General features: G+C 50.8%; 7 protein-coding genes across 7 annotated transcripts; 6 read left to right on the forward strand and 1 right to left on the reverse strand.

Moving 5' to 3' along the window:
- Positions 1–1,148: 1,148 nt before the first annotated feature.
- On the forward strand, positions 1,149–2,168 carry VTN00DRAFT_9531 (uncharacterized protein; the record flags this gene model as incomplete). Its single annotated transcript, XM_069436502.1, has 1 exon — positions 1,149–2,168. The coding sequence occupies one exon, from the start codon at positions 1,149–1,151 to the stop codon at positions 2,166–2,168; it is 1,020 nt and encodes a 339-aa protein (XP_069285116.1).
- Positions 2,169–3,658: 1,490 nt separating this feature from the next.
- VTN00DRAFT_9532 (uncharacterized protein) lies at positions 3,659–4,643 on the reverse strand (the record flags this gene model as incomplete). The annotated part of the gene is made up of 3 exons (XM_069436503.1): positions 3,659–4,110; positions 4,168–4,416; positions 4,469–4,643. The coding sequence occupies 3 exons, from the start codon at positions 4,641–4,643 to the stop codon at positions 3,659–3,661; spliced, it is 876 nt and encodes a 291-aa protein (XP_069285117.1).
- A 1,316-nt stretch (positions 4,644–5,959) lies between these two features.
- On the forward strand, positions 5,960–8,868 carry VTN00DRAFT_9533 (uncharacterized protein; the record flags this gene model as incomplete). Its single annotated transcript, XM_069436504.1, has 6 exons — positions 5,960–6,053; positions 6,125–6,881; positions 6,937–7,094; positions 7,154–7,517; positions 7,580–7,930; positions 7,995–8,868. The coding sequence occupies 6 exons, from the start codon at positions 5,960–5,962 to the stop codon at positions 8,866–8,868; spliced, it is 2,598 nt and encodes an 865-aa protein (XP_069285118.1).
- Positions 8,869–10,108: 1,240 nt separating this feature from the next.
- On the forward strand, positions 10,109–11,086 carry VTN00DRAFT_9534 (uncharacterized protein; the record flags this gene model as incomplete). Its single annotated transcript, XM_069436505.1, has 3 exons — positions 10,109–10,307; positions 10,369–10,617; positions 10,680–11,086. The coding sequence occupies 3 exons, from the start codon at positions 10,109–10,111 to the stop codon at positions 11,084–11,086; spliced, it is 855 nt and encodes a 284-aa protein (XP_069285119.1).
- A 1,004-nt stretch (positions 11,087–12,090) lies between these two features.
- Positions 12,091–13,705, forward strand: VTN00DRAFT_9535 (uncharacterized protein; the record flags this gene model as incomplete). Its single annotated transcript, XM_069436506.1, has 2 exons — positions 12,091–12,231; positions 12,323–13,705. 2 exons carry the CDS (start codon positions 12,091–12,093, stop codon positions 13,703–13,705), a joined length of 1,524 nt encoding a protein of 507 aa, XP_069285120.1.
- A 6,414-nt stretch (positions 13,706–20,119) lies between these two features.
- Positions 20,120–22,587, forward strand: VTN00DRAFT_9536 (uncharacterized protein; the record flags this gene model as incomplete). Its single annotated transcript, XM_069436507.1, has 4 exons — positions 20,120–21,106; positions 21,159–22,032; positions 22,093–22,484; positions 22,540–22,587. The coding sequence occupies 4 exons, from the start codon at positions 20,120–20,122 to the stop codon at positions 22,585–22,587; spliced, it is 2,301 nt and encodes a 766-aa protein (XP_069285121.1).
- A 1,940-nt stretch (positions 22,588–24,527) lies between these two features.
- On the forward strand, positions 24,528–26,601 carry VTN00DRAFT_9537 (uncharacterized protein; the record flags this gene model as incomplete). The annotated part of the gene is made up of 8 exons (XM_069436508.1): positions 24,528–24,803; positions 24,890–24,949; positions 25,014–25,056; positions 25,114–25,277; positions 25,377–25,537; positions 25,586–25,817; positions 25,876–26,323; positions 26,417–26,601. The coding sequence occupies 8 exons, from the start codon at positions 24,528–24,530 to the stop codon at positions 26,599–26,601; spliced, it is 1,569 nt and encodes a 522-aa protein (XP_069285122.1).
- Positions 26,602–26,752: the final 151 nt, after the last annotated feature.

Consider the following 26,752-nt stretch of genomic DNA (forward strand, 5'->3'; position numbering starts at 1 on the left):
GTTTTCCATTTTTGCTTCTTTCCCTGCTTGCCTTCTGCAAGAAAGGTGGTCAAAGTGTAACAACAGGTCTGGGACTTCGTAGGCAGAGGGCCGTTGGGTTTATCTTGAGGACAGAAGACAAGGAGAAAGATAGATAATTAGTCATTACTAGCAATACTAACTCTAGGATTGCTATTTGAGTTGACCACGGGGTCCTGATCCCCATGGTTAAGGAGCGTCTTTATATACATGATGAGTTCTGTCCGGAAATACCTATCCGATGGATCATGGCTCAAGGATCATAGCCTCTGGATCACAACCCATGGATCATAGTCCATGGATCATGGTGATCCAGTCACGTGGTGGATCGGCCTTCATGGATCATGGTGATCCAGTCACGTGGTGGTCTTCCCCTCATCCTGACTCAGTCTAATCCTGGGCTGCGCTGTAACACATTCTCCCTGGAGAGTAGCGGGCGGAAGGGATGGGTTTTGCCTGGGCATGCAGTGCCCTTGGCTAGTTAATCTGCTATGTTATTTCCTGGGTTGTCGCAATGCCCTGGAACCCATTGAAGGTGGAGTGTGATTCCCTCTGTTTAGACCTCTGTGGTAGCTTAGAGGATTGTATGGATAATCTGTTGCCTAGATTTGTTCCTTATATTTTGATTTGCCTGCAAGGGTGACCTACTATTACGCAGGAAAATTTCTCTGCCTGATACAACATATTTCTTATTTTAGTAGTAAGAATCACTACTGGTGGGGAGGAATAACGGAAGGAGGTCGTCGAAAGTAGCTTCAATTAGCAAAATGCGGCAATGCCATGAGGCACCAACACGGCGAACCTTATGCGGGTTGCTGGCAGTGTACGAATACGATGGATCCATAATGTTAGGCTTATCAGAAACTCTGGGGACTGCGAAAGAAACTTCTTTCTCCCATCGAATCAGAGGACATACTCGTTTTCGTACAGATACCCGGCATTCGTAGTCGTACCCTGCAGGCTGCAACGCCATTTGGAGGATCGTTGACCCACTATGTATCCACGGCGTTGGGAATACCTTGTCATCCGTTCTCTCACAGAACCTATAAATACCTTGACGATGAGACTGCAGTTCATGTCGCTCATTGCTGAATTTCAAAGAAGCAGAGAACAGGTCGCCCAGCAGAACCATGAGGACATTTAGTGCCGCAACACTCATCACCGCGGTTCTCGCCGCTACCGAAGGAACAAACGCCTTCACTAAAACCAGAACCAGCCCGCTGAGAAAGGAAGCAGCAAGCAAGGGTATTCTCATCGGGTCTGGGGCTACCAATCCGACCTATCTCGATGATCCTCAGTTTGCAACCGTCCTTGCCGAGCAGTTCAAGAGCCTCTCCCCCGATAATGAGTTGAAGTGGTCCTTCATCCACCCGACGCCGGGGCACTACAATTGGGATACGATCGACCGCCTCGTTGGTTTTGCAAAGGACCATGACATGGTGGTTAAGGGACATGGGCTCATCTCGAGCTGCTGCAACCCTGACTACCTGCTCAACATCACCGACCCCAAGCTGTTTCGTGCCGCGATGGTCGACCATTTCGAGGCGATCATGCACCGATACGCCGGCAAGGTGGATCGGTGGGACGTCGTCACCGAAGCTCTCAATACGAATACCAGTGGCCTACAGACCAATGACTTCTACAACGTGCTCGGCCCTGATTATATCGGAGAGGCCTTCCGTATCGCCCGGGCAGCAAGCCCCGGCGCCAAACTGTTTATCAACGAGGGTCTCGTCGAATTTCTTCCCGGCAAGCGTCAAGAGCTCTACGATCTAGTCTCCGGGCTCGTAGCTAACGACGTCCCGATCGACGGAGTCGCTCTACAGATGCACATTACCGAGGTCGCCCCCATACCGGGAGTGATTACGGATATAGTCAATTCCTACCACGCTCTCGGACTGGAAGTATCCATCGCTGAAATGGATGTCCACACGCTGAACATCACGCTCCAAACCGATATCTACAACGCCGTCATCACTGAGGCTCTTGATGCTGGAATCACCGATATCAGTTTCTGGGGCTTTACGGATAAACACTTGTATACCTGGCTAGAGGGCGCGAAGCCATTGATGTTCGACGAGTACTACAACCCTAAGGGTGCGTTCTACGCTACCCATACTGCCCTGACGAGCTTCGACAATGAGGGCTGAAAACCTCAAACAGCATCTGGCAACCAAGGTTGTTTTCACAGAAGTTGGGTGGATCTGTGCAGAGAGAATAGATTGCGAGAGCGACCTTACTAGGCCGTCTGCAGAAGATTCAACACTCCCGAATGCTCAACATTTTCCATATCCCAAAGGCTTTCAACAGCCTCAGGGGGCCTGATCCCCCTAACCATTTTGTATTTTATAGTATTCAATAATTCACTCTCTTACTATCCACTGGTTAGGCGCATACCAACTTTTTCATGCTGTATCGAACCCATTCCAACAGCCGTAAGCGGTTACTCAAAATAAAAGTATAATGATCGAAACCCACGATCCGGAAGCTATGCATACGCAATTGGAGGAACCTGTGGACACATACAGTTTATCCTAACTTGACACGAGACGTCAATTATCAAGAAGATTGAGCCTGTCCTCCTGCCAGAATGACTTGCTTTTAACAAGTACAAATCGCCAGCAAAATTCCTCAGTCTTCTGTACAATGGCTTTTCTTGAAGACAATGCTGGTTCTATGGAAAATTATCGGACTAAGCCAATACGTGAAGCCCTTCTTCTCTATCCGGAAAAGGAAAGAAGGTGGAAAGTTGGGCCGCGCTAGTTTTGCCTAGCCCACTAAGGTACTAATGGTTCGTAAGATCTGCAGAACTCAGACCCACGCGTTTTCGTATACACGTTAATGGAGAGGGTAAATGGTAGGGTCCACCTCCGAATGTGGCAAAATGAAACAACATGCTGATGCTGCGGCGGAGCATATTGGTGATTCTCATACAACACCAGATAGCTACTGAGCAAAGGTCTACAATCTTACTCCATAATGTGATAACAAACACATATGCTATCGTACAATCATGCTCTTCGCAGATACATTAACCTGATCGGAAATATATCAGGTCAATGGCTTTAGAGCACACGTGTACGCTGTTTCAAGGAAGTTCAAGGTATATGCTGCATACATCATAAGGACAACGTTTCAGCGAACAGGCTTCTACAGAAAGGGACTATCTATGGAAGGATATTCAGAACGTCCTATGGAAGGCAAGACTATAGCAGTGTGTATTCACATGGATCCAAGAATTATTCAGGTTATTCCGGCTGTGGCATGTGCAGTAACAAACCCGCTAGCTCCTATCGCAGATCGAATTGAGAATTCGCCGAGTATGAGGTCAACCGATGCTGGGTTTACGTTGTACGTTTGCTCCAGGTATAATATGCCTGTCTGAGCCAACTCTGAATAGGGTTGACATACATATCTCCTTCCAACCCGAGAGAACTCAATCGAGATGCAAAGGGTGACTGTATCATGACGAGAAAGTATATACATCTTTGTGGGAACCAAGAAGGAAAAGGAAGGAAGGAAGGAAAAGAGGGAAAAGGAAATAAGTATGCAAGCGGAATATAGTACAGCAGTCTATGAAAGCCAGGTTCAATCACCCGATCAGTTTGCTAAGCAGACGAGCAGGAAGGTTATAGGCCATTCACCCCACCAGGGACCTTTCGTATGGCTTATTAGCTGGCGCGCGAGTCAATTCATAATCGGAGGCACGGCTCAGTAGCTGGGCAATCTCGCAAGGATGCACAACATTAAAGGTGACCATCGTGATGAACATCAGTACTGCATCGAAAATATATAAGTAGATCTCGTGGTGTAGGAGGTATCCGTTATTTCCTTGAAGGTATTCGGCCAGTCGGAAAACGGAGCGGATCATGATCAAGAAGCTCGCCAAATAAAGAACATGTAGGTGTTTGCTCCAGGGAATGTCCGAGGTACAAGCGCGTGGGATGGGATATTTCTTGATCTTCCAGTAAAAGTGGCTTGCTGTGATGATGAAAAAGCCAAAGAAAAAGATTTGAACGAAGAGGCCGACGACGATGATGTGCTCGCCGTTCTTCATGTTCTCTAAACTTCCACTGCTCTGAATGCCCCCACCTAGATCATATCAACTGGCCATCCCAATGCTCTGAATATTTTCTATGAGATGCTTACCGGCTCCTTGCAGTAAGAATGAGAGCACATCGCCCGTTACAAATATCTTAGTCAACCATTTCCTCCGCAACAGGGCATGAGATTCGGCTTGTAACAACAGGATAATGCGACCAAGAAGCATATATACCGAGGCCGCCAGGAGGGCCGGAGCCAGCAAAAGACAGAGTGTCTGCACGACATACGGTCCGAGTGTCCAATTTGGGGTCTGTTTGCTGGACATGGCACGTCCGATATATCCGATAATTTCGACTGAGCAGATTAGCATTGTTCCAGGGCTAAGGATTGTAAAAAGTGCACCCACATATGCCACCAATGACAAAAGGAATGATAAACCACGTGCGACTCTTTAGCATTTGAAAAACATGGTACCCAGTCGTGCCTATGAAAAGGAGGGTGAAAAGCACGGCGGCGCCCATGCTGGGGTCGTAGCGATAGAAGGCAAAGACGATCTCGTTAGAATCGCTCGAATCCGTCATCTTTCATGTGAAGGGAATGAATCTTCAACAGAAGCAATAGGCTCAAAAGAAATAAGGAGGGACAAAGGAAATAGAAAGTCGGTTGAAGAGAAAGAAGAGGAAGGTTTCTAGAAGGACTGACAGAGGAAGATCTTACCGCTTCACCAGAAATATTGACGCTCCCCTTTGGGTATTTATATGGCGGCAAATGGGCTTTCGATGGCGAACAAGGATGTAAATCGGTGAGATCCGCACTAGTAAAGATTAGAGGCCACTGAGAAACAATGTGGACGGAGTAGTGGTTTCAGCCCTAGGTATACTGGCTCGATTCAGAGACCCATCTTCAGCCTATCGCAACAGCAATGCTATTATTGCTTCTCGGTAACACATTGTACTGAGTTCGTCTGCACTATCACCCAGAGAAATGAAGCCTAATGACATTCGCTATGGTCACTCTCTGGCAACACAAAAGAAAGACTGCAGGATGAATGTTGATCGAATTATATTGGCGCTGGGTCGGATAGGGTGTAGCTAGCTCAGCTGAGGGCATAATCTGTTTCTGAAAGCAGGCGGTCCATCCTTTAATTCTGCAACACTGCCCCAGGACGAGTAGCAGCATAGATCCCTTACATGGCTTCGTACCATTGTGGACTTCTACCAGAGGGGACTGCAGCGCAGAGGATGTTGTTGACGGCGATTGACGCTTTATTCTTCGTTAACTTCAATTAAAGCCGCCCGCTGCCTTAATTGTCCGCCGTTTAACTTGTATATGATGAACAGGGTCAATCCAGCTGTGACCACTTCAATAACCTCGGAACACTATGGACACCAGACAGAGAGAAAAATTGGACCTTGCTGTTTCCATAATTCGATAGTTAGCGTCATATTCAGAAGGATGAGTGGTCCGAAAGCCATCTTTCAAAAGAAGGGTGGTTACGTATTTACAACAGCCCAGTCTGGAATCAGCCAAGGTTCTTTTGAGTAGCTGCGACAAAGTCCCCGGTTCCTCCAATCAAGCGGCGTGATCGTTTTCGCATAAACTCCCGCAGTCTCCGTCCGTGTTCGTATAGTCGCGCAGGATCCACTTGGCTCTAGTATAAACTATATGTGAGGTATGGAAAATACGATTAGAAGCCATGGAACATACGCCCACACCAGGAAAGTCAATCCTCACATTCCCCTTGTGTTGGAAGCCAATTTTTCAGTTCAATGACCTGGGCATGATCTCATCTTCCGCATCGCGTGCAACATCGCGACTTTGACCGTCCGAAAGAGACCCAAGCATCTCTAGACATCCTCCCATTTTGCTTACCCGTTACCACGAGAATCTAGCCATCATGACCTGTAACGACCGGTTGGAGGTATTTGAACTGCCGGCAGAACCTGTGATGCAACCGGCGGTCACTGGCAAAAGCAGTATCAATGTGAACGGTACGATGCCTTATAAGCTCTTAATGGGACAGTTGAGGACCAGCTTGTTGATGGGTGGCTAATGTCAGCAGATGACGGCCGCGTGAGTATCAACTGGGACTCAAACCTCGTGCGAGGATTCTCCAAGTTGTACACTGGTCCGCTACGACCGCGCCCTGTCGTACCGCCGCCAGAGTACTCCGAGTTACCCACGCAATTCGCCAGCGATACAGTAGAAGTCCTCGGGCCTCCGCCGGACTATTCAGAGACGGCCATAAAGTCTACAAAAGTTTGGAGGGTCAAGCTGAATATTGTCATCCAAGTAGTGGGAAGTCGAGGCGACGTGCAGCCATTTATTGCCATTGGAAAAGAACTTCAGCAATACGGACATCGTGTGCGACTGGCCACACATGATATATTCGAAAATTTTGTTAAGGACTCAGGTCTGGAGTTCTATCCGATTGGAGGCGACCCAGCGGAACTGATGGCATATATGGTCAAGAATCCTGGTCTTGTTCCCGCTTTGGAGAGTCTGCGAGCAGGTGAAATCCGGCGCAAGCGCATCATGATCCGCGAGATGTTACATAAGTGCTGGTGGTCATGCATTGAGCCTGACCCGGTTACAGGGCGGCCTTTCGTGGCCGATGCTATCATCGCCAACCCGCCCAGCTTTGCCCACGTCCACTGTGCCCAGGCACTGAGCATCCCGGTACATTTGATTTTCACGATGCCCTGGAGCAGTACGAAGGCTTTTCCGCACCCACTGGCGAATATGAACAGCGACGATAGAGATAAAGGTTTCAAGAATTATGTCTCTTATGGCTTGGTCAATTGGCTGACATGGCAAGGGTAGGAAATCAATGCAGTCATATCAACGAAAGCCGGGTCTAACAAGAGCTTCCAGGGTGGGCGATGTGATCAACAATTGGCGAAGAGAGCTTGACTTGGAGGAAGTAGCTACGTTTGAAGGCCCTCATCTGGCCGAAATACTCAGGGTCGCATTTACATATTGCTGGTCCACGGCTCTTGTTCCCAGGCCGTCAGATTGGCCCGCTTATATCGGTCAGATGCCATTGAATGGACTCCTGGCGCGCGAAATCGAAACTAACAGGTCTCCCTAGACGTCTGCGGTTTTATCTTTCGTGACTCCCCGCAATACGAGCCACCGGCTGATCTACAGGCCTTCCTTGCATCTGGTCCGCCACCGATTTACATTGGGTTCGGCAGCATTGTGGTGGAAAACCCGGAAAGGATCACTGCCACCATCGTTGACGCCGTAAACGCAGTCGGCGCCCGGGCGATTATCTCCAGAGGCTGGTCCAACTTGGGCGGGGCACGCCATGAGAACATATATTACATCGGGGACTGCCCACATGAATGGTTGTTCGAACATGTGGCGGCCGTTGTGCATCACGGAGGGGCAGGCACCACAGCTTGCGGTTTGCGCAAATCTAGGCCCACACTTATTGTGCCCTTCTTCGGAGAGTGAGTGGCTAGGGCAAACTCTTCTTCTTTTGGCAGTTCTGTCAACTAACGCGGTTCTACAGTCAGCCGTTCTGGGGTGATATGGTTGCTTCAACGGGTGCTGGGCCTGCTCCTATCCCTCATAAAGAGTTGACCGTCGATGCGCTCACCGAAGGTATCCGCTATTGCCTCAGTGAGCGAGCAGCGACTGCTGCTTCGGCCATCGCGGCTAAAATGGACTCAGAAGCGGGCGTCCATGCTGCAGTCTGTTCATTCCACCGGCACCTTCCCATCGAACGTCTCGAGTGCGATCTATGTCCGGGTCAGCCTGCAGTGTGGTCCTTTTCCAAGAATGGTACAAATATTAAGCTTTCCAAGATTGCCGCTGAAATACTAGTCGCAGACGGATTGATTGACAAGAAGAGTCTTACCATGTACGTGTAGGAGGCTGGATCCCCCAGGTTCTTTTCGTTGCTCTGGTCACTCATGGACTTTTAGGCATGCGGTTGCCCCAATATTGATCGAAAATCGCCGATGGGATCCTATCACGGGGGGAGGTTCTGCCGTGATGGGCACCGCCACCGACCTCACTGCTTCTATCTTAGGGACGTTTTACAAACCAGTCCAAGAGCTTCAACATTACCATGAAAGCCGCAAAGACCGCCCCTCAAGTAGCATGTCTAGCCGGTCCACACAAAGATTTGCAAGCGACCTATCTGCTGCGAATATGTCGACAAACCATGAGGAGTTGCCTTATCGTACTGGTGCTGCCAGCTCCAACTGCTCTACAAAGTCCGCAGCTTCGACCTTAAAGAGCCCGTCAGGTCACGGTGGAGGGCGACTTTTTGGTAGGATGGCAGGTGCATCTGCTAAGAGCCTGGGCGCCTTTGTTCCCACGGCTCTCAAGGGGATGACAGTTGACATCCCACTTGCTTTGACAGAGGGGCTACGCAACGCCCCTCGATACTACGGTGAAGAGCCCCGGGATCACGGTCCAGTCACTGACATCAAGAGTGGTTTTACCGTTGCTGGGAAAGGATTCGCATGCGGGATGGCGGACGCATTGCGTGACGTAGTCGTGAAGCCGTACCAAGGTATTCGCGAGGATGGTGCGAGAGGCGCAGTCACAGGACTTGGTAAAGGCATGGCAAATATGGCATCTAAAGCCGGCTGTGCCATGTTTGGTGTCTTAGCATACCCAAGTGCTGGTATCGCGAAAAGTTTACACACCTTGATTCATTCTCGGACGAGAAAGCAGATCGCCACGGCCCGCCATGGCGAGGGCATGTGGCTACGGGAGAGCGATCAATACCCGGGAACGGATAAGATCGTTACCGGGTTTCAAGAGCTATTAAAGCGAATGAATAACTGAGTTATATACCGGGAGAAGTCAGGGCCATTCATGTAGAACACACAAGGCAAAGCTGTATTAGCAGGCTACAACATACGTATGGAAGCGCTATCGGGCTTGTGAAACTATTGTTTTTGGAAGCTCAGTATCATTACTTTGCGAAGCTTGAACGTAAGTGACTCACGGCAATGAATGATCACTACTTCTAGGCTATCTAGGTGGCTTCGACTCCTGCAGAACAAGGTGTCGTCAGTCCAGCTTTCCTGAAGAGTTCCGCAATTCCGTCTACGCAGGGTGACAGCGACGAGGTGCCCGGTTGAAGGTCCAGGAGCACAGATCATTAGGACCGTTACCCCCCAGATTTAGTCGTTGTATGTTGGCGCGGTTTTTATTCCGACATCACTTCATGGATTATGTAGTGGGCGATCTAGATGATCCCCAGAGTAAATGAGGCGCGGTCAAGTCTGCCGGTAGAAGTACAAACGGAGTTTCTCCTTGCGGGCAGCCTTACTACCTATTATTCTCGTCTCAGCGGCCGTACCACGTTTTTCTCGCTACCTTCGGCGTCTCGTGGGATATCACGCCCAGCCATACTAGCTGCACCACAGGCCAAGACAACAAATCATGGCACGGTCCAGTTGGGCCAATTGAGCCTTATGCATCCCCGGCATGCAGCCAGCCAAGCAGCTCTGGAAGATGGTGTTCGGCTATACCATACCTACATTGGAGTCTATTTGCCATGGCGACTTCGCTGGTGCCTGCTTGCCTGCTTGCCACTCACTCGGTGGTTGAGTGTCTTTGTCCGAGCCGATTTGGTCCTTTCGCGAAAGTCCTTCTCGGCAAGCACTAGGAGGGGGATATGGTTGCTCTCCAAGCGTGTGGTACCAGAAACGCTCTTCAGTTGGTTCCCGCTTCAGCCAGGCCAATCTATATCGTATACGTATACGAATATACGACTAGGGGCATGTTCTCCGATGACATTTCCATGGCGCAGCCGAAGTGGGGCAGACGGAAACCCTATCGGCTTCTCCGCTATATAAAGATCTTTTTTATACGTATACGGGTGGGTCCAGGTCTTTACTCTTTAGGCTTCCATGGTTCTCAAGCAGTTGAGATTTTCAAGCATCTATGTACTAAATAGCTAAATAAGGATGGCCTGCCGGCCTTTCTCTGATGGTCAGCTTGTATCTTTGCGCTTTCAACTATTTCCCACTACTCCTAACAAGCAGGCCGATTGCCCATTCTCGACGTTCATTTCATAATGTCTCTCTGGGCTCGAGAAGCGACGACGGCGGATGCCAGCTACAAAACTGCCGTGTGGGCATATTATCGATACTATCCGTCCGAGGCAGCCGCCATCCTCTTCACTATTCTGTTTCTTATTACAACCTTTGTCCACCTATATCAGCTGATTCGTTGCCGGACCTGGTTTTTCATTCCTTTTGTGATTGGGGGCTTCTGTGAGTGCTAGCAGAGTCGACTGGGAACATGGATCGTTGCGAATTCTAACGAAAAGTACAGTCGAATGGGTTGGGTATATTGGTCGTATCCTGTCCAGTCAGGAAAGTCCCAACTGGTTGATGGGGCCCTATATCCAACAAACGCTGTTGCTCTTGCTGGCCCCAGCGCTATTCGCAGCTTCAGTCTACATGATGCTTGGACGGATTGTGGTGCTACTAGATGCTGAGGACCTTTGCATCTTCAGGAAGAAGTGGCTCACAAAGTTCTTTGTGTGTGGCGATGTTTTGTCGTTCACCGTCCAGGCTGCTGGTGAGCAGACTTCCCACCTCTTTTGGTCGAAAGAAGCAAAGGACCTAACAACAGACAAACAGGTGGCGGTGTTATGGCCAGTGGTACTCTCTCGGCCGTGCACAACGGTGAAAAGATTGTTATTGCTGGCCTTGTCATACAGATTCTTTTCTTCGGGCTCTTTATTGTCACCTGTGCGATCTTCCACCGGCGCCTGATCAAGCGTCCCACAGAGCAATCAATACAATTGGACAGCAAACATCTGTGGATCCTCTATGCGGTCAACGTGCTCATTATGATTCGGTCAGTGTTTCGGCTCATTGAGTATGCAATGGGTAACAACGGCTATCTGCTGCGCCATGAGGCGTTCCTCTATGTATTTGATGGAGTTCTCATGCTAGCGGCGATGATCCTATTCAATGTCGTCCATCCCAGCAGTTTGATACCGAGCAGGAGGAAAAGCCTCAAGCAGGAGTCTTCTACTGCCTAAACATTTATGGCCTATCATTGACGAGTTAGTTGACTCTTACGACGGGATCTCCATTGTTTTACGATTTGTTTTATGATTTGTGTTTGTTTATACTGTTCTACCTTCCGCCCTTCAATATGTGCTCCATTATAGAGTATTAGACTAGATGCTTTTGTACCCAGCAGCATATAGCATGTGTTTTTATTTCAAGGTCACGAGCGGCCATACTCATGAGGGCCAGTTGTTGCAGCAGCGTTATGCTAAAAAGGTGTTGCGAGGTTCAGCAAGGCAAATATTAAATAACATGCGGAGACGGAAGAGGCACGTAGGGATAGCGCTGTATGTTAGGCTATTGAATCCTGAGAGCGAAGGAGTGAGGATGGCACGCAGTCACCCTTTTACCTATGTATGTATATCTTCTGGAGCCAGTCATACTCGTACTCGTACTCGTTCTCGCACTCGTAGCCTCTTTGTTTTTGCTTAATACGAATACGAATACAAGGTCCCAACCTCCGCAGTCAAGCCCTGCAGTGGCTATCCCCACGATATTCAATCATGATCAATCAAAGATATGCGTGAAGCGTCTCTGTGCTACGGCCCCTCTTGGCAGTTAGAGGGCACTGAGCCTTACACTTGTCCAGTTCCTCCGATCTCTGAATTTCTCCCGCGATAATCGTACGCATCTTTTGTCCTAGCAATCGGTCGCCAGTGCACCAAGGGAACTATTCAAAGGCCTTGAAAGTATCCCCATTTTCGCGATGTACTATGGAGAATCGCTGGCAGATGATTGTTGAATCTCCGGGTTAAACCCATACCACCATGAGAGATGACGACTCCAGACAGCCCGAGTGAGTTGATATGGCGCTATTGGCTGTCCCAGTCCGCCGTAGCTCTCCGTCTTGGCCGGATTAGGCAACTAGTGGCGCAGTTCGTCATTCATTCCTATCTAAATTGTTCCTCACATGCATGTCCGACCTCCCTGCCCACAAGCGGATGGTTAGATCTTCTGGCTTATTCATGTGATCATGCTGGGCTTGTCCCTGAACGGTGACTCATATATGGCTGCAGAGGCAACACATAACAGTCAACACGCAAGGAAAAGACACCGCGCACGTCACAACAAATCTCGTTTAGGGTGTTTCTCCTGCAAGTCGCGACGGGTCAAAGTAAGTCTACCGTTCTGGTCTGCTTCCCCCGAATTGCCCCTTCACGCCTGCCCTTTTTTGCTGATACACCGTCGGTTCGGATGTCGTGCAGTGCGATGAAGTTCGTCCTGTCTGTGGCTCCTGCTCTTCTCGCGGTGAGCCATGCGTCTTCCCTGATCCACCAGCGACGTCCCTCAAAACGACCAGCGCCTCTCGGGAGCGACGAGATTCGCCACGGCCCCGGAGTGGGGGTAGTCCCCGTCCCCTTCGACCTTACCTAGAGTCATGGGAGACGTATACGTCGCGGCCGGCGGGAGTTTCCGCACCAGCAAACGATGACCTGGATATGGATAACCTCCGCGCGATGCAGTTCTTCCATCTGCATACTGCCCAGGAGATGTCTCTACACCCAAAGCGAAGCATGGTCTGGCAGCGGGTGATTCCCCGTCTCGCCGGAAAGCACCGTTATCTCATGCACCTACTCATCGCCTTGGGGGGTGTCCACATGATCACTCATCGGCTGAGGCAAAGGCCTGGTGAAGATTGCGACTTGGATACGGTAGATTTGCGGCTCGTAATGGATCACTATCAGAGAGGGCTGCAGGACTTCAGAAAAGAGGTTGCCAAGATATCCAACTTAAATGCGGAGGCTGTTTATGCAGGCTCTCTACTCCTCGTCGCCTTCATCTATGCTTCTCTCCAGGTGCCCGAGCTGAATCCGGCCTGGTCGTCTGCTGATCCGGCTTCTGTTCCCTATGCTCCGGCTCTAAACACGCAGACTCTTCCCCCAATTAACCGGCCCCAGGTGAGCTGGCTACACCTAATCAGGGGAGCGTCGACCGTGGTCCAAGATCAATGGCCTGTCTTAAAGGCCAGCTGCATGCGGTCGATGGTACTACATTTTCATGGCGATGAGTACTGGAAAGACCTTCCCTTTGATTCATCCTTGTCTAAACTCAGTCACTGCTCTCTTCTCGTGCAGTTATTCGCCCAAGGGGCCCTTCAAGCGGTCGCGGATTTGAGAGCCTTCCACGCCACTCTTCGGCTTACCGGTAGTAACGAGCTCTACTCAACGTCCGTCTCCCCTCCAGATACATCGGAGGTGGCAGTGGATGGACCATCAAGGGCCATAGACGTCCTAGAAAGTATCTATTCGCGCGTTATGTCTGTGCTCCAATGTACGATCAGCGAGCAGGGATCTCCAGATGATTCCGATATTCAGTACAATCTGGAAGAGGCCGCAGTGCTAGGTTGGCCAAGTTTGGTTCCCGATGTCTTTATCGGCTTACTGGAGAGCGACGAACTAGTGGGTCAGGCCTGGGGACTTTCTTTGGCCATCTTGGCTCATTTTTATGTCGTCAACACACTGGTAGGCCGCTGGTTCTTGGGTGCTTTCAAGGAGGAGATCCTGAGGATCCAAAAATTCGTCTCTAGTCTACAGGACGTTGAGTTGGACAGGCTTCTGATATTGCCGGTGAAGATTGCTACCTCTTGAGCAGTCATCTGGCTTTGGGGATCAGCCCTGACGATAACAACCCTGCCTTGTCCTTTCCACAGACCCCTTTAGCGGACGCAGCAACGTACCCAGGGTGCCTCTGCGGAGACTATAGCAAACCATCGCAGCATGCAATTCCCCGATCAAGGAAGAGCAACGTACTCAAAGACTCAGTGAGCGTGTTTCACTTTCTATGTTTCATTTCGAGGGAACGAAAGAAACGGGAGATTACGAAATCAGCGGGACTAATGGCCATCAAGCCTTAGTCTCCGTCCTAACACCATTGTGATTGCGCGACATCTATGATACCCGTGACCTTTATCTCTAGCCGCTTTGTAACAGTCTGGGCACACAGCACCTTGCCTGTATTGACTATTTCTGATATGTTTCTCCTGTACTTTTTCTTTCAAGTACCTCATGTTCATTCCCTGCGGCTCATGGCAGTGGTGTCTATTCGGTGTTATCTCGATAGATGGGGTCACACAGGCCGCTTGCGTAAGCATCAACATATAGCTAATTATCAGTCAATACGCCTTACGGCGTACAATATAATACAGATATTAATTTGAATATTCTCGGTCGATGCAGCAGTAGAGACGCAAGTCTTTCGTCGTCTGCTACGACGAGTGCTGAAGTCAATGGGACGCTCCTTGTGAGCTGCTGTTACGTTGTGACCAGGCGAAACAGCGATTATTGGCCTGTAGGTGATTTTTCTCACGTACCACATTATGCCCCTAAGAGGCGGGAAAGGCATTGTACAATATAAGGCTTTATTACCCCCCTAAGGTGTGCTTATTTAAAAGCCTATCTATATCTTACTATGACCCAGTCACGCAAGTGTATTATTTGGCTGATCCCAGACGCGAAGAAAGGCACAGAAAAGATTTGATAATATAAAAGCTCTATTAAGTATAAGCCAAACATTGGTGATATTCTGGAAGCTAAGCAAGTTCAGAGTTTCGAATACCTTCTCTTGACTGTAATCTGTGGTCCCGACATATCTGTATCCGAACTCATGGCCGTCGAATCGGGATATGGATTTACCCTCTGAAGATATGGACGCATTGGTAATGAATGTAATTGGATTCAATGGACCATGGGCAATTAGTTGACGCCCAAGTTAGCCTACTCGGTAAAACTTTAGCTCAAATCGACAACGTTTCAACGATACGGCGAACCCGCGCGGCTGTCACTTTCAGAAACGTCCAGCTGAAGCACGAGGAAGTGTATTTCTTCTCGAAATTGGACAGCATGTTTTGGGTCAAGGTACGGAGGGAGCACACCACTCGACCAGCAAGTCTTGTTGAGCTGTTGTCCATGCATTCAATACCCCACAATCTTCGGCGAAGTCTGTATTTGAGCCAGAAGAAAAAGCAACAGGCCCGTCTGCGGGAGTGTCATACAGCTTTGGCCCCAGGCGAACCGGTTTCTGTCTTTTCGATACATGAGCGCTGATTGTGCATTCCTCCTTGCCAACTTGAATCTCGTATCGATGACACCCCGGTGATGACTTTCCATTGTGGAGACAAATATAACCTTAATTACGACGGCAAGAAATAACATTCCAAACCAGTGCAACTGGAGGAAGCGACACAGTAATAAGCTCAGACGACCAGGTTCAACAGGGATGAGTCTCAGTGGGATTCAATTTCGTCTGCTGCGGACGTAGCACAGGTAGCAAGTCTCTTAGGAGTCCCCGAACACCTCCCAGGCCATTGTTGTGGCATCTGACATCCACCCGGTTTATTCGAACAGAGCGTCTGATATTGGCGTAGTACTTGCTTAAAGGAATGACTGGCTGTTGTTTCTCCTGTCACTTTGATGCTTACGTCCAATTGCCTCAACGAATCAGGTAAGACATCAAACGATTGGACCGCGGTGATGTTAATACCCATGCCCAGGTCGGCGGATGCTTGTTGTACCAGGTGGCCACAGCCAACCTAGTTTACTACCTTAGGCTTCGGGTCTGACATAGCCTACTAATAGATGACTAGCCCGAACGAAGGAATGGTTGTTAGATTGCCTATGTCTTGCATTTTAGAAATCGCTCGCTAGGTAGTAGATCTATTTGGAAGCCTAGTTCTAATATAGTCGTACTTGTGAAGCAGTAGCTACAACTGTGGCGGTGGCTCAGTACCTTCCTGTTCCACTAATTCAATTGCTTCAAGGCCTTGCTGGGCGCACTGTTGACCTTCTGAAGCTGCCAGAATGCCTTCTGAAGCTATATAGACCTTCTTAGTCTTGCGTTTTGGCGAGTGTTTGCCTCCTGAAGCTGCCTAGACTCATGTTCTAAAAGCAAGGCCTTTCCCATAGTTGTACGTCACGCTTTTATAGATTGATTAACTGCCTGAGTTATAGGGCTAGGCGGAGGCTGTTTACGCTCCTCGCAGAGTCCCTGGATCAAGCAGTTTGGTTCTGGACATCTCTTGCAGTCTTCAAATCTCTGAAGTCCAATTCTAACATGATTCGCTGTGGGGATTGCCTGACGAGACAAGGCGTTAACGATAGGAGGGAGAAATCATGTTGGTTCGCTCAGAGTAATGTAATAGCACCAGTTCCATGCAATTTCTGGTTTTTTCATGCCGCATTATCTATCAAAGAAGGACCATAGGTCAGTTAAGCTCCCAAGCAAGCAGAAAATTCTATCTCACGAAATCCGATCTCAAACGAAATCCAATGGAAGTCAGGCCACAGGCGCGAAGACAACTCATGGGCGCAAAAGGAGGTGGCGAAGTGCAGAACACGGGATGTACAGACCAATGGCAAAAATACCTCAATGTCTTGAGCCGAAAGACTGCGAAAGGGTGGGAAATCAGCGGCGAAAGTTGGCCATGATCTCGAGAGGGCAAGGAGGAAGCTATATAGACCACGCACCGCGATGCCAAGCCTCAACCATGCGCTTTTCCCGAATAGGAACGCTATACCGCTTCTAGTAATTCGCCGTCACCCAAGACTACGGAGTACATCCCTCCTATATAGGAACAGTGCCATACTTGAATCGGTGATCAGCTCCAGTCCTCCCCTGGCCAAGAAAAGTGAGATCTTCCAATTTTCGCATACGGTCGCATGCAGACAAGTTTTGATCCCCGGTTCCCTGGAGGCTGCAACGGGGATCCTAACGGGGTGCGGCGTCACCATGTAGGGAGTACAAGATGCAGGGGCCTTGCTCTGGCATCTGCACAGGTATGGAGTACTCCCGTCCTTCGTACCCTGTGTGGAAACTGATCTTGGTGTCTGTATCCGTGCAGAAACGGGGGAATATGGCTGAATCCGGGTCAGTTGATCCTGCTTCCCCAGACATTGTTATTGTTCATGACAATTACAAGTTTCCCGGGTAGCTGACATAGCCCGAGAAGCCAGTTGGCCTTACAGTGATCGTTTATCCGTTTTCTTAAAAAGATGACGTGGTACATGTACATGAATAAGCTGATTGTTGAGTAGAGATGGCGGTCGGACTTCAGTATGTGCATCATATCCAGGACAATAGTGATCCTCGGGTCCGTTAAGGTTACTTGACGGCCCCTACCGTTGCCCGGACCTGCGATCCACTGCCTTGATAGAACAAAAAGGGTAAACAGTAATTGGACACATGTTAGGTAATTCATACTGTTATTCATGAGTTTCGTGCACATGTATACCGCAAATTTACCGTCACCAGGTGCGCGGAGTTACCGCTAAATAAATGATGTGAGACCGGTCGTTAACATCCACTCCGTACTAAGGACAGCATTCATCACCAATGTCTCCCATGTTCTGTGGGTCATTCGCAGATAATCACCATCGTACGATCGCGACTTGAGAAATCGAGAGAGCAATCGCTATCAATCCTGAATTACTCCGAGAATCAGTCAATCGTCTGTTGATCATGCAAGAACCTGACGCTTCCTACGTGGGTCTGCATCTGCCGAATGGGGCAAGGCGACGCTACGGGAATCGTTGGAGATAACACAACAGATCACGGAAGTTAGCGGATTCATGTCCTTCCAGATCAGTAAACGAAGCCACCCGGCTCTCGATTACCAACGGTCATTTCCACTGACTGAGCGATTTCGGCAGTTCGAGCGCACGTGTAGCGATCCAGCCACACAGCTCTTGCAGGCGGTTGCAATCTGGAAGAAGAAGCAGCGTGCACAGCTTTTTCGCAAATTAATGCGTGCCGCGTTCTTCCCCCTCGCATTAACAACGTAGATAGACTCAGCCTAGCATGTGCGCGGTGGCTTAGCCCGAGAAAAATATGGGCCCTATCAAGATGCAGTAGCACTGTAGCTGTATCTTAGGTACCGGAGCTAAGTGTGTAGGCCTGAAGTCCGTCAGCTGCCTCTCGTTGTGCAGTCGTCGGCCGCTCAGCTGCTGTACAGAGTAGCTGCGTAGTAAAGGGAAACTAGCCGTCCGTCCACCGCAGAAAGCATCACCATTGGATCGTGTTTGTCGCGCTCAGGGTGTAGGACTGCGTTATGGAGTGCAGGTGCCGCTATGCTGGACGGGACCCTAAAAAGGCGCTCAAGTCCATCACCCACTACTGCATCTCAAGTGGACTACTGCACCACAAGTCTGCTTATCTTGGCTTATTGCGGAGAATTGTGATAAAAGCAAAATGCACTGTGTTACTACTGATCGTCCTCTCTCTCCGTGCGTGAGAGAGGCTCCACGATCCCACAAAAAGAATATTAATGTTTGGGGACGGGCACGGAGTAGAGAACCTTGGAAGAGGCCTTTGCTCTCCAACCCCGGAAGTACACTCGGTTTAGCGTTCCAAGGATGAAATTACACTGGATAATGCTTACTCTCTGATATCGAACCATAATCAGGGGCTGGCATTTTTTTTCTGTTTTTCTGCCACGTCAGAAAGTTCCCCAGTGTATTTATCCGCTGCAAGATGGCTGTTGTTCGCTGGTATGATTATTAGAGAGAAAAGTCATGGGCCATGTGTGGTGTCATTGGAGGAGGACGATTTCCTCCTGCGCCGTCTCCATCCCCAACAGAGATGGCATCATCTGTTTACAGTCTCGGCATCCACCGTGCGGTGTAGTGTCCACGCCTAGGTGATGAGCCATGATAGGAGGACGGGAGTTGCCAGTGCGATGATGGATGAGGAAATAATCGCGCTTAGAGGATCGTGGCCATTAAAAGAATCATGCTTTGCATATCGATCCTCCGCATACAGGGGGTACGTAACGAGAGCAGGAGGAAGGTTGACATGGACGATCGGTGCGTCGTATCTCGGGGGATCGCGTCGTAGGCGCCATTGCTGGCCGCGGGAGGCTCCATCGCGGACGGCGTTACAGCTAAGCAGGCTAGTTAGCGTTGCCTCGCGAATCAACGGACCCTGGTGGCTGGAGAGGAGAGCTGGAGCAGGACACCAAGCGTCACGCCTCGTGCAAGCACCACGTTCCCCGTATTTCTGCTCAAGAGGAGCAAGATAGAGAGCATCGACCTCGCAAAGCGAGCTCGTCAGGACCCCTGAGCGACAGTGACGTCGAACAGAACATTCCGCGGTCGGCAGCCGGGCGGGCGGGCAGCCAGTCGCGGGCCAGATAGGGGGAGCCGACCCATCTCTCCTGGCTAATCCCCAGGACAGGCTACCAAACTAAGGCCAAACGGTTCCCAGGGCGTCGCTCGTGGATCTCCCAGGCGGCCGTAGCCCCAGCCAGACACGCTTTCGTGCGTCCCGTGGTCGCTGTGCTTCTCGCGGCCTCTGGAAAGCCGTCTCCGCCTCCAGCCTGTCTATTCCCGTCACTCCCTGGCATCTCTCTGCCCTTCCTCCTGTCCTCCATCCCCCCGACCCCTCTCCCCCAGTCCAGCGAAAGGCCCTTCTTCTGCCTCCATCAGAAGACGAGGCGCCCTTCCGAGGATCTGGCTTCTCTTCGTTGCTCCCTGCCCCGGTACATGGCTTGACTTCCTGGCCCTCTGCCGTTCGGAGCCTTGCGTTCCTCCACCTTTTCTCAGTTAACCACTCCCCCTCTTAGTCTCTTTTTTGGGCCTTTCTTTTTTTCTTTTCGTCCACACTCCTTTCCGGCTTTGTTCTGAGCGTTCTTCAATCGTGTATCATTATAATTTTGTTTCTTTTGCAATTGTTAGCCAGGTAACGTCTCCCTCGACCGGCCCCTTCCGGTGAACAACACCTCAATTCGGCTCGCATCAATGGCCGTGATTTCGCTCCTTTTCACTTCCCCCGATGGCACCGTGATCCTTAACCCCAATGACTCCGTGCGATGAGAAGGATGTCTGGATGCTGACTGACACATTCCTTTTCCAGAACTTTTCCCCGCCTTCCTTTCATTTCTCCCTTGACACGACTCCCTTTCGACGTTTTGGTCTCAGCGCCCTTCAGGCATATCCGGCTCCCTATTCTCGGTCCGAACCACGCGTGGTGATCTCCTTCGAGACCGTCATAATAGTCTGCGGGGGGCGATCATGGCAGCGCTGGTTCAGACACTTCCTCAGCAAACTGGCACTGTTACTATGCTCCAAACCCGCCCCTCATCCGCATCCGGCGCCTTCGCACCTCCATCCCAAGCTCCCCACCAGCAGAGCCTTCGTGGTCAGCAAACATCTCGGAACGCATACAACACCGTCGGTGGTTCTGGGAATCACAGGGGGCATCAAGCCATGCCTTCTGTTGCCCCTTACGCATTCACAAGCACGCCTGGCCTGACGACCCCCGAGAGTCGCCAGTCGTTCAGTCCACTTCTGAGACCGGAGAGTCGGTCTGCGTCTGCTCCTTCAGTGCCCCAGAGTGCGCAGAAACCTTCCTCCAACGGAGTCAACCCCCAACGCTTGCAACATCCTGCAGCTGGTTCTGTATCTTCCGCATCATCGAATTCATCCCTCCACTCCTACGTGTCGAAAGACGACACAGCTATCCCTACGAGGCAGCGAACAGGTGACCTCGCACCTCGTCCTCTGTCCACCGTCAACCTCCCTACATCCTCTGCATTCCTAAACATATCCTCTCCTACCATTTCCTCCAAGCCATCGCCAGATCGCTACCGTCGTGGGAACAAGCGGCCTGAGAACGCCGCTGGTGCACAGGCGTCTATCCCACACGCTGTCCATCAGCCTTCTGATCAATCAAATAACTCCACGTCGTTGAGTACCCAGCCGCCTTTTCAGGGCCCTGGTCGGAATACCGCAGGACACGTACGAGTTTCGAGTGCAGACGACACTCGGAGCGAGAAGTCGCAGCGCCCCGAGCTTGCAAAGCGGTATAGACGCAGGAGCTGGGCAGGTCTGGATACGACTGGACTGGTTGATTTACGAAACCAAATGAATTCACAAGGGAATCCGTTGGTACCGGCCTCCGACCTCAAGCCTCGTGAAGAACGCCCGCGATCCCACTCATCGCACTCTCATAATGACAGTTCCGAGAGTGTCAGTTCGACGCGGTCATCAAACCGATCTGTAGGTTTTTCCCCGTTTTGTTACTGCTGAATCCCAGCTGACTTGCTTGAAGGCTGTCTCTGATCCAGGGACGATACAGTCGGTACCTCCTCCAAGGGAGGAAAATACGCCCTCAAATGCTCTACGCACGCCTGAGATTCCGAAGCGACAAAGCTCGCCATTGTCAAACCAAGTGACAATGAGTCCTGTTTCCCCGGACACTGACTCACCAGCACGGCATGACAATGGACAGGATGCCACGTCTGCGAAGCCGGAGAGCTCGGCCACGCAGCGTCTGGCTGAGATTAACCGGAGCGAGCAAAAGAAGTCTGGGAGGTCTAGGCTGAGGAGGGCATTTTCCTTTGGAAGTGCTGCGGATCTTCGACGGGCGACGGCCGAAAAGCATGTTGGAAAGAAGGACGCGGCGGAGCCGGAGAAGACCCGTAGACAGCAGCTCAGTGAGGAACTGGGTGCTGAGCAGGCTGCCATCGCAGAACAACAGGAAGCCAGTGGGCTTGGCGAGAGCATCTATTCGGGCCACTTCTTCTCCGGCTCTACGGACAACTTGTCGGTCTCGTCTACAGCGTCGTCAGCCTCGGTTATGCTACGGAAGATGGGCAAGGGCATGAAGAAGTCGACGCGATCTTTCGTTGGACTGTTCCGCAGCAAGTCTCTCATCAAACATGCTGACAAGAAAGCGATGGCCCCGCAAGTTTCGGTGGTGAATGTCGAAGCCGAGGGAGTTACTGTCAACATGGATCCCCATGACCAGCGCGGCGGAGGAACTGTCTTTCCCAAGCTGGGAAGCAGTCATGGGAACGCATCCAAGCCCAGTTCAGTACGATCTGGAAGCAGTGTGGACAATTCTCGCGCGCGTAAAAGCATTGTGGGAGGGGAGAAAGAGCGTGCAGAGGTTCTTGCTGCTGTCAGGAAGGGTATTCTAAAGAGTACGCTGAAGAGTTGGCTCTCCCGATGATTGAGAGCATAGGCTAACCGGATGCTTTTAGGACCTGGCACAGACTCTGGAAACTCATCACCGTTTGTTAATCAGAACGGCGAATTAGGCTTGCCGCATGCCCCTCATTCCAACGACTCACCGCATTCTAGCGCTCCTAGCACTCCTGACGATCAGTCGTCTCGACGAAAACAGGCAGACTCTGTCAAGATTGAAGGCGAAGATTATTTCCCGCCGGTGGGAAAATACCCTGGCCAAGAGGCCAAGACTGCTCCAATTACTCCCCAGCCCGTCGTCAAGAATATAGTATTCAGTCCTCGTATTCAATTTCACGAGACTTGGCCCAGCGGCGAGTACGACAGACGGGGAGATATCGCCACCTGCAACAGGTTGACTCCTCTCCTTGCACAACAGATTAAGGAAGAACTGAACAACTTCAAGATGGTAAGTTGGGGATGCTACAATGGAGACTGTCTGTGGACACTAACAGCATGCCCAGGAGATGGAAGTTCATGAGACCTCGAAAGTCTACACTCACTTCCTTTAAACCGCGGCATTTTTGAATGGCGTTATCCTGTGCAGGTTTTTTGCATCTTGCATTCATCGTGTCACGATTATCTCGGTGGCTCTAAAAAACAATAGAAGAAACTCTGCCCCGTCTTACAATCTCCTTCGGCAGTCCTACCTCGACCAGAAGATCTCGCCTGTAGAATGGCTGATAGTGACACTCGACTCTCAACGGAGTTTTGTGACGCCCTCTTGATGGACCCCAGCGTTGGCTGTTCCGGATTCGTCAGATACCTCTCGCTCCTCTTTTTCTCTCTGTGCTGTGTTTTCCTAGGTGTTACGGTGGCGACGGAGTCTAGTTTGATCGTGTTAGCGGTTTTGATGAGATCCATCTGGATTTTCCTTATTTCCCCCAAAACAGGCGTGCGCATATGTGCGTCGGGTGTGAAGCCCTCCCCGCCGTAGCCGCCTGGCTCGGATTTATTTTCCTTCGACCTGTACCGATGTTTCTCTTTTCTACCGAAGATTATGTAAACGGCTTCTTTTATTTATCTCTCTTTCTGCTACATCTCTTTCAGCCTGTTGGTTCTTGAAAGCGCGAAAAAAGCGGGCAGCATCTTTTATCCTTTTTTTCTCTCCAGGTGCAAGAACTTTGTGTGGTCTTTTCTTCTTGCAGCGTCTCCGGGTCTTTTTTTTTCCTCCCGTAATGGCCTGTTCCTTTTTCCGATTCTTGTTGTCTGGTTCGAGCAAGTTTGTCCCTCCCATACGCGCATTCTTTTCCTTGTGTATCTGTTTTGTTTCCTTAGTATTTCACCTTGGTTGGTTGGTATGGATCTGCTCGGGAGTTTTTCTTTTTTTTCTAGTGTTCTCACTCGTTCGAGATGTTGGAGCCCAGGGTGATTCATTTGGATCGGGGTCTCGGGGTGAGAGCGCGAAGCACCAGATGAGCGAGTTTGCCGAATGGAGAACGTGATCGAATCCACTTCTACTACTACTACTACTACTACTTCTTCTTATTCTCTCTCTCTCTCTCTCTTGAAACCTGTTTTGTCTGCGTAGACGATCGATCCTTGCACTCTGTTGACTTTCTTTTGTATGTTTTGCACCGCAGCTTGGGTAGTTTTGAAGAAGAAGAATAGGTAATACAGGCAGCCCCTGCTGGACGTGTTCAGAAGCAGGCCGGAAGCGTTGCATGTAGACGTTGGCAGCTGCCAAGCCTCGGATGTAGACTGTCGATCGGTAGGTGGCCTGCAGGCGATGATGTCAAGCGGTTGGCCCTCTGCGCTGCTTCAGTAGCACATCGCGTAAAGATCTCGAAGCTATCAGCGACCTGGGGAAGTTGAGGCCATGTCCGGCGTTGGACCATCAATTCATCAAACGAACCGTGGATGGACGTCCCCCACGGATGAGGTCGATCCATGGCCTCGAACCCCGTGGGAAAAGGAAAGAAAAGCGTCGGCGTTCCATCATCTTCTGGTCTGCTCGGGCCGCTCCCCGACCCGACCGGTTGGCCCGTCTTGTCTTCCCTTGCTGGGGGCACTCAGGTACTCCCGGTGTGTATGTACTTCTGTAGCAGCAGAGGACCGCTTTTCATGTGACTATCTACCTACCTATGTGAGCTGTGAACCGTCTGCTAGGCTATGGAGAAAGATCTTCCTTTGCATGCAGAGTCGAGTGGACCTCGTGATGCAGCAGGGGCATCTATTTAGGTACTGGAGGTACCTAGGTATCTGGACTGGCCACGGTCCTCTCCAGATCTGATGATGGAAGTACTACTGTACCTGTGGCCAAGGTTACATGCGGCTATCCGTAGTCGCACAGTGGTCCATGGCACGACCGGCGGCATGTCCGTCCCTCTTTCTCGAAGCTCTTTCTTTTTCCTATCGTTCAGGTTTCCTTATCTTTTCCAGTTTTCCCTGATCGTTTCGTTTGGATACTCTCTCTAGTATCCTCCTATTCGTATGATACACACTATCCACCATGCCAGCAGACACCCCCTCCAGCTCCAACGACGCCGAGACGGCCATCAGCTCCAACCCTGACCCCGACAACAAGACGATGACCCAGCACGTCTCCGTCGCCGCCGACACGGAGGACAGACCCAGCCCGCGGAAGGAGCCCCCTCCCTACGTCGTGTCTCTGTCCCCCGGGGAGCGCGAGCGCGCGGAGAGGGCCCTCGTCCGCAAGATCGATCTGCGGCTGCTGCCGATGATCATTATTATCTATATCATGAATTATTTGGATCGGAATAATATTGTTTGTTGTCTATCGAGTTGAATTGAGTTTAGGTTAGAGTAGATGGGGTTGAGGCGTGCTGATGGTTTATTGTTGGTTTTATATAGGCGGCAGCGAGGTTGGCGGGATTGGAGGAGGATTTGGGGTTGACGAGTGCGCAGTATCAGGTCAGTAGTCTAGTCCTTCTCTTCTCATATTTTCTGCAGGATTTCGTTGCTGATCTTTGTATAGACTTCCGTCAGTATCCTCTTTGTGGGATACCTCTTGATGCAGGGTGCGTAAACCGTGAACCACGATGACATATACCTAGCAGACGGTTGACCCGTCACAGTACCCTCCAACCTGTTCCTGAATAAGGTCGGCAAGCCGGCCGTCTATCTCTCCACCTCGATGGTCCTCTGGGGTATCATATCCACCGCCACGGCTGGGGTGCAGACGTATGGCGGTCTGGTGGCCGTGAGGTTTTTCCTGGGTTTTGTTGAGGCTGCTTATTTTGTAGGTCCATCTCGATTTCTCGCCCTTCTGGATATTAGTTTGCGGGGTCCTTCACTGTAGCTTCTAGCTTGTTCGTTGACCTCGAGCTGACTGTCATAGCCTGGATGCCTCTACTTCCTGAGCGCGTGGTACACCCGCAAGGAGCTCGGGTTCCGAACTGCCATGCTCTACTCTGGATCCTTGATCTCAGGCGCTTTCTCTGGCCTCGTCGCCGCCGGAATTACGGGCAACATGGACTACAAGAGAGGCCTCCGCGCATGGTGCGTTGTTGTTCCTTCTAACGGAGGATTCACGCTGACGTCTTCTAGGAGATGGCTCTTTATCATCGAGGGAGCAATCACGATTTTCATCGCGTTGCTCGCCGTCTTGGTCCTGCCCAACTTTCCCCGTACCACTGGCTGGCTTTCCGAGGAGGAGAAGGAGCTGGCAGCGTGGCGTCTGGAGGAGGATATCGGTGAGGACGACTGGGTCGACAGCGAGCACCAGAGCTTCCTGCACGGGGCGAAGCTTGCTGCTCTGGACATCAAGACCTATATCCTTGTACGTTTGCCTCTCCACATCTGTATCTATATTTGCATATACATGCCAACACCGCCAGATGGTCCTCATCTTCTGCATCGTCTCCTCCGGCTCCGTGACCAACTTCTTTCCCACCGTCGTCGAGACCCTCAACTACGGCAAGATCGAGACCCTCCTGCTCACGGCACCCCCCTATGTCCTGGCCGTCATCACCACGTTCGTCAACGCCCGGCACGCCGACCGCACCGGCGAGCGCTACCTCCACATCACCCTGCCGCTGTACGTCTCCGTCGCGGCGTTCATCGTCGCCGCCGCCACGACCGGCACAGCCCCGCGCTATCTGTCCATGATGCTGATGGTTCCCGGCGTGTACACGGGGTACGTGGTGGCGCTGGGGTGGATCTCGAACACGCTGCCCCGGCCGCCGGCGAAGCGGGCCGCTGCGATCGCGGCTATTAATGCTGTTAGTAATGCGAGCAGTATCTATGCTAGTTATATGTATCCGAGGAGTGCGGGACCGAGGTATGGTATGTTTTCTTCTTTCCAACTGTTACTCCCACATTTTCGTTTCCAATTTAAAATAAAAATTCACTAACGAACCCTCTTCTATATTTTTATAGTCGTGGCCATGTCCATCAACTGCACAACCTCCTTCATCGCCATCCTCTCCGCCACCGTCCTCCGCTTCCTCCTCGCCCGGCTGAACAGGGAACTGGACCGCGACGAGGCGGTCGCGGTTGTTGTTGGTGGGGGAGTACGTGTAACTGGCCAGGCGAGCCGGAGGGGGTTTAGGTTTTTGTTGTAGATTTTGGTTATCTTGAGTCTATGTGGTGATGATGATGATGATGATGATGATGATGATGATGATGATGATGATGATGATGATGATGATGATGATGATGATGATGATGATGATGATGATGATGATGATGATGATGATGATGATGATAGTCGTA

This window comes from Thermoascus crustaceus (genome assembly GCF_041956765.1).
Source record: "Thermoascus crustaceus strain CBS 181.67 unplaced genomic scaffold VTN00scaffold_7, whole genome shotgun sequence".
NCBI classification, from domain to species: Eukaryota; Fungi; Ascomycota; class Eurotiomycetes; order Eurotiales; family Thermoascaceae; genus Thermoascus; species Thermoascus crustaceus.